Raw genomic sequence first — 6359 nt, forward strand, 5'->3', positions numbered from 1 at the left:
GGCTAGCCTTTTAAGGCATCCTCATATTTTTTCTGTAAAATTGCTTATAAAATGTACTTATAAATGTATATTATGATATTTCAGTCAAGATGCTGCCTTGGAAGGGAGCTGCCTGTGTAGGTAGTAGGCAGTAAGGGAGCTCACTAGGTTTAGGAACAGAGCTTAGATCTCTTTCCCTCATAAAGAACACTTCTTGATTCTAGTGTGTGTGTCTGTGTGTACTAGGCCATGGGTGTGTATTTGTACGGTGAGTTGATGGTCCAGGAAGATGCCCGGCAGCAAGCATTAGCACGCCGTTGTCTATCCTTCATTAAAGATGACATGGATCAATCAGCACGCAGCGTTGTGGAGGAAATGATCCTCTGAATTCAGACAAATCAGGTAAGAGTGTCACGTCCCCTTTGACCCTGACTGTAGTTTGAAGTCAAAAACGATTTACAGTTTAAATCGGCTCATTCTGGAAAAAAAGGTTCCACAATCAGCTCATGAACCGTCAACAGATTTTAATGGCTCAGAGTCCCATTACTTGGACGTGTTTAACGAAAAAATCGTATATTACGTAAGAGCTGCTTTGAAAAAAAGTCACTCAGATGCAGAAGTCCTAAAAAAAGCCCTTTTGTTTTTACTCCCAACATTATTAAAGATCCACTCCCAGTGTCCTGGCCAACACCACATTCACATTCACATTCTTCCAGAAGCTCCCGCCTGCCTCATCTGCACTTTTCCAGGAAGCCTGTCGAGATCTGTTTGTATTATGATGAATTCGGAATGTGCTCCTCAAACAATTCCCAAGCACCAGAAAAGAAACGGGTCAGCAGCTTTTTTGTCCAGGGCTTTAGGCGAGAGGTGGATCCCTGTGCCCTTACTGCATGAAATTCCTGCCTCCACAAGGGAGGGATTCCCTGGGTCCACATAATTTGTTGCTTCCTTAAAAGCTGTGAAGGACTGATATATTGTGGTAACCAAGAACGGAAGAAAGAGTAATTGTCTGGCTTTGAAGCCGCCTATCTCAACATCACGCTAAGGTATTATTCTGTTTAACCGAGCAGCAGAGGCCGCTGCCCAGCCAATGGGAAAGAGACAACTTATGGGCCCTGAGATAAATCCATTAGTCGCCTCGCTCCAGAGTTTTTGGTGAAGCTGTGGTGCTTTTAATCTGCCGAAAAGACAGTTTTATTTGTTTAAGGACTCGGAGGAGACGGGCAGCTTTTCCAAGACGTTGTGGTTTATGTCACTTGATTTGGATGAATCACGCCAGTCAAAACGATCATTCTGCAATTTGTGCATCGCTAATGCAGCATTTTGATTCTGTTTGTCTTCAGAGGTCAGCGTCTAGCCGCTGTCAATAAATCTTCGGTACACACACTGGGCGCCTGCCTTGCTCGGACGTGCCCTGAAATGTGCTAAACTCTGATAGCAGGTTACACCTGTTGTTTTGAAGCACGCTAAACAAAAAGCTATTAGACCTGGATAATGGGTGTTGCGCTTAGATACGTTTTTGGGTGAATGATGTGTCACTCGTCTAATAATTTATGAAAAAATACTTTTCTATGATGAGATATTTTTATGGGATATAAATTTAAAAAAAAGTGATAAAACTGTCCTGATATGATAACGAGGACAACAATAGTTAAGTAGTTTGACATAATCTTTTATTAATATTTGAATAAAACTTCATTGCTTATTAACATTTGAAAGTCAACCAACATGCATACAACTGTAAATTGTCATAGAGAGGATATCCGATAATCTGAAGTTTTTATTACCAGGGCAGTTGAAGTATTAAAATGGCTAAAACTGAAAAATAAACTAAAGCTAAATAGAAATATAAAAAAAATGAATAAAAATGACAAAAGCACATAACAAAATTACTTAAATTAAAATGAAACCCTAAAAACTTTTAAAAACTTGTACACTGTGAGATGTACACTCACATGAGCATATTTAGCTGCGTTGCATATATGTGACCCTGGATCACAAAACCAGTCACAAGTCGCACGGGTATATTTGTGGCAATAGCCAACAATACATTGTATGGGTCAAAATGATCGATTTTTCTTTTATGCCAAAAATCATTAGGATATTAAGTAAAGATCATGTTCCATGAAGATATTTTGTAAATTTCCTACCTTAAATATATTAAAAATTTATTTTTGTGAGTGAATGCAGCACAGTCGCGAACATAAATGGACAACTTTAAAGGCGATTTTCTCAATGTTTCGATTTTTCTGCACCCTCAGTTTCCAGATTTTCAAATAGTTGTATCTCGGCCAAATATTGTCCTATCCTAACAAACCATACATCAATGGTTTATTTATTCAGCCTTCAGATGATGTATAAATCTCAGTTTCAAAAAAATGACCCTTGTGACTGTGATTGTCCAGGGTCACATATTTTAAACTGGATTTTAAATAATCTCTTTATCATATACACTCGTACACATCATTGGTTATTTTCTTTCTTCAGCTGCGTTTGAAAGCTGATGTCAAAAAAACATCCAGAGAGACGTTCCCTCATTTCTAGATGTTAAAAGCAGGCCTTGTTTAAGACTCAGCCTGTGTACTTCAGAAACAGTAAAAATATCCCACAAGTGTAAGAGAACTCTTGAGAAATGTGTCGGGCTGAAATCTGAAAGTCGGAGGCCTGTGAAATGCGTCTTGATGGGGATAATGAGGGACATATCGGCGGCCCAGCCAAGCGTGCTCAATCGCAGGAGAGCAAGAGGATCTGCAGGTTTTGCCTTTCATGTTGCTGGCTGTGTGGGTTCCTGGCGTGCTGATTTGTGACTTAAGATAAAAATCACATTGCCAGGGATTACCACACAACCGCCGCTCGGACGGCTGCTATGGCAACCAGAGGCACCGTCTTCGCGCGGCTCCAGAAAATAGAAATAAAAGACGACGTGGCTTTTCTCTGTGGGCCTCCGACAGGATGACAAGAAAATGCAGAGGAGGAACGACGGCGTGGGTGAACGAGTGTCGAGGAGAGACTCTCAGAGCAGGTGCAGAGCTTAGCTGATTGGTGAACAGTGATTGAACTCTTTGTTCACAGTGGCTAAGTTCTGCACCTGATGAGAGGATGACAGACAGACGGAGAGAGACCTCAGGGAACGGCTTTTCCCCTCTTTTCTTCAACCCAATGCAGATGTGAAGTGCTAAAAGTGTAATTATTATACATTCACGAGAAACGGAAGACAACTTGTAAGAGAGAAAGTCGGTGGAGGGTGTCTGTAGTTTAGTTTGTATTAGAAGACTTTCTTCTCAGCAGTCTTTGCCAATGAGGTCTATAACACCTAGAGAAAGCCTTCTGTTAGCATTTCGCCGATCAGTTGTCGAGTGGCTAATCGCTCAAGAAAATTACATCATGGCTAGGGATATTCCTTTAGACAGAAAGTCAACAAATAATCTCCTACTGTTGAAAAGTTTGAGGTCAGTAATGCTACTATCAGACTTACAGTATAGCATGCTATCACACAGTACGTTAAGGCTCTTTCCTCAAAGTTGCATCTCTTAATTTATCCTCTTAAAGCACTGCAGCTAAAATATTAAAAGATAATAAACTAAATCGACATAAAAGTCAAACTTGCCATTAGTGATTAGTTGGTGGTTGAGCGACTAGTCAACCATCCTGTTCATCTTCCCTATTCATGATGACACTGCTGGTTCAGTGATGCTAACAGTACAAAGCCTTTCACTATAATATAATATAATATAATATAATGAATTAGGTTAAAAAAAATGATCTTCCTGTTTTCATAATTAACTTTGTATGGTTGATAATGGAGAAAGATGCTGTTTTATTCTAGCAGGCCATGCTAAATCCCAAAGTATTGGGTCCGTGTACAGTGAATTTCACAAATTCACTGTTCACTGACGCAAATTTCGTCACCAGAATAGTACGCACGCCACACGATTTTTGTAACCGCATGTACTTTGTACGTGCAGATCGCATATGCGCATTGAATTTGTTTTGCACTAATCAGTTGTTCCACAAGGTGGCGACACTGGCCCAGGCCGTTGTTTCACAGTAAAAATTTAAACTAGAAAGACGGAACAACAACAACAAAATATCAGAGACTGCAACAACAAACAAAGATGAAACTTTCTAGAGCACACATGTTGACCGGCTATGTTCGCGCACGCTATCAAATGGAGTACACTTTGAAAGGCTACCCATTCGACTGTACGCATACGCTAGCGTACGTGTAAAAAAAACGGTGTATACTTTGGGCTTAACTAGCCAAACTTTGGCACCTGGTTTTCATAACCTGCCATTTTCCAGCATACAGGTTTTTTTTAGATCTCTCCCATCAGACTGAGAATTCATATATCATTGTGCAAATGCTCTTTGAGGGAGTAAAACTTTATCGTAGCAGTGCAGTACGACGCGGTTGCCTTCGTAATGAGCTGATTGTGAGATCCCTTCCAAAAAGAGAGCATAACAAACTCTTGCCGAGAGCGCTCGGGTTGGCATGACAGATGAAGATTGAGTCTGAGATGGTGGAGATGGCTGTAATGAGGGCTGAAGAGAAACAGACTGAGCTAATGGAGCCCACAGTGAGATGAGGAGCCCAGGAGTTATTGTCTTCCTCCTCCTCCTCCTTTTTCTTCTCCATAGGCTCAAGCGTCTTATAGAGTCACTATGTACTTCTGTGCGAAAATCAAAATGATTTTGCTCTCTCCTACTGCTGGGCCACAAAATCCAAATGTAATCCAAAGGTATTCTGGGAAATGTGGAGAGGAGGAATGGAGCAAGACCCGGCCACACAGACCAAAACATCTGCATCTCTCGACTGTAAAAACAGCTCCACTTTTAGCTTTGATGGGTGAAATATGAAAGACAGCAATTGAGACAGGAAGTTGTGCTTAAAAGGACCTCAGCAGATCGAGTTAGCGGACGGCCAGCGGCCAGCATGCCGTCTTCTAAAGTCATGACAGATGTACGAGTTAAATATGAAGCTGAGGAGAAGCTGGCCATAAATGACTATATTTAGAAAGTGTTTAAAGATGCATTACCATCCAAGGCTAGTAAAAATGGAATTAGTTGCACGGGCCGTATTTAAAATGTCATTAGGAGATATTTTGTGGGAAATGAAGTGCTAAGCACCTTCAGCTGAAGCGTATTATCCCATATCTGATCCTTCCATCAGCGTGAGTCATATGTGAGCGTGTGCGAGAGATAGATGGACTTGGCCTCCCGTGCCTACTGAGCTGATTACAGTACTGTAGAAACACTGGCTCAGTTCAGCAGGAACAGGAGTCTGGTCCACAGACAACTATCCACACACATGTAGCTCACTGCATTTGAACTGTGCCAACCTTGGGAGACGCATTAGCGTTGTTATTGTGAACTAAAATTGAAACTACCGACAAAATACTACATAGTAAAATTACTTAAATGCCATTTGGGGCTATTCCCCCAGAACTATTTTAAATAGCATTTTAGTCATTCTTTTATTGAGAAATACGTGGAATATTTGTATTTTTTAAACCCATTTAAAATAAACTACTGAAAAGGTAGAACGTTTATTATAAATGGTAAAAAAAAAGAAAAAAAAAGAAGATAGTTTGGTTTTGTTTGAAAGTTTGGTTATTAATAGTTGGTAAGGTAGTTATGTTCAGGGATGGATTAAGGGATGTAGAATATGGTCATGCAGGCATTCATTTTGCTTTATAAGTTTTAATAAACAGTAATATGTATGCTATTAAGTAACTAGTTAATAGTGAGAACTGGACCCTAAACTAAAGTGTTGAAAGTGTGTATGAAATGTGTTATATAAATAAATGTATCTTGCCTTGATACATTACTTCTGATGTCCTGAGAATGAATCACAATGTTTCATGTTGTAGTGATTCTGGTTCTTCTCTTTTTCAGATCTGTTTGGTCTGCAGTCACATGTTCAACTCAAGCAGGATCCCACTGTCACAACAAATGACATATGGAGTATGCACAAAAAAACAAATCACTGTCATTATTAAGGCGATTGTTTTCCATCATTGCAACAACTCAATGTTCAAGCTAGAAGATATGAAATAAAGCCAAAATGTCATACTTTTGTATTGTCAGAAAGAATTAAAAACAAATATTGTACTCAAATGTGTGTCATTCTTAAGTACTGGAAGGCTTCCTCACCAAGGTACAGCTTGTTTTTGTCCAGTCCCAGAGTCCCGATCTGATAAGAAGAAAATGTTTGTGGTAGAAATATGCGCAGATGACGCATGTTTACATGCTAAACATGTCACCTTATACTCCCTGTTAGTGTTTTTACAACACCTCACACATTCAGGGACGTTTCTATTGTGGATTTGACACATTTCTCTGTCTCATATAATAGCCTTTTAATTGTTCAATGAATATTC

At 39.8% G+C, this 6359-nt stretch overlaps 1 protein-coding gene across 2 annotated transcripts in view; it reads left to right on the forward strand.

Moving 5' to 3' along the window:
• The window catches only part of aopep (aminopeptidase O (putative)), an 81758-nt gene extending 75664 nt beyond the window's left edge, over positions 1–6094 (forward strand). For both annotated transcript variants that reach the window (XM_084086590.1, XM_084086591.1), the window contains exons 16-17: positions 226–381; positions 5875–6094. In XM_084086590.1, coding sequence (XP_083942716.1) covers positions 226–366 — 141 coding nt within the window. In that variant the 3' untranslated portion in view covers positions 367–381; positions 5875–6094. The remainder of the gene's footprint in view (positions 1–225; positions 382–5874) is intronic.
• Positions 6095–6359: the final 265 nt, after the last annotated feature.

Source organism: Abramis brama (assembly GCF_963993115.1).
Source record: "Abramis brama genome assembly, chromosome: 16".
NCBI lineage: Eukaryota > Metazoa > Chordata > Actinopteri > Cypriniformes > Leuciscidae > Abramis > Abramis brama.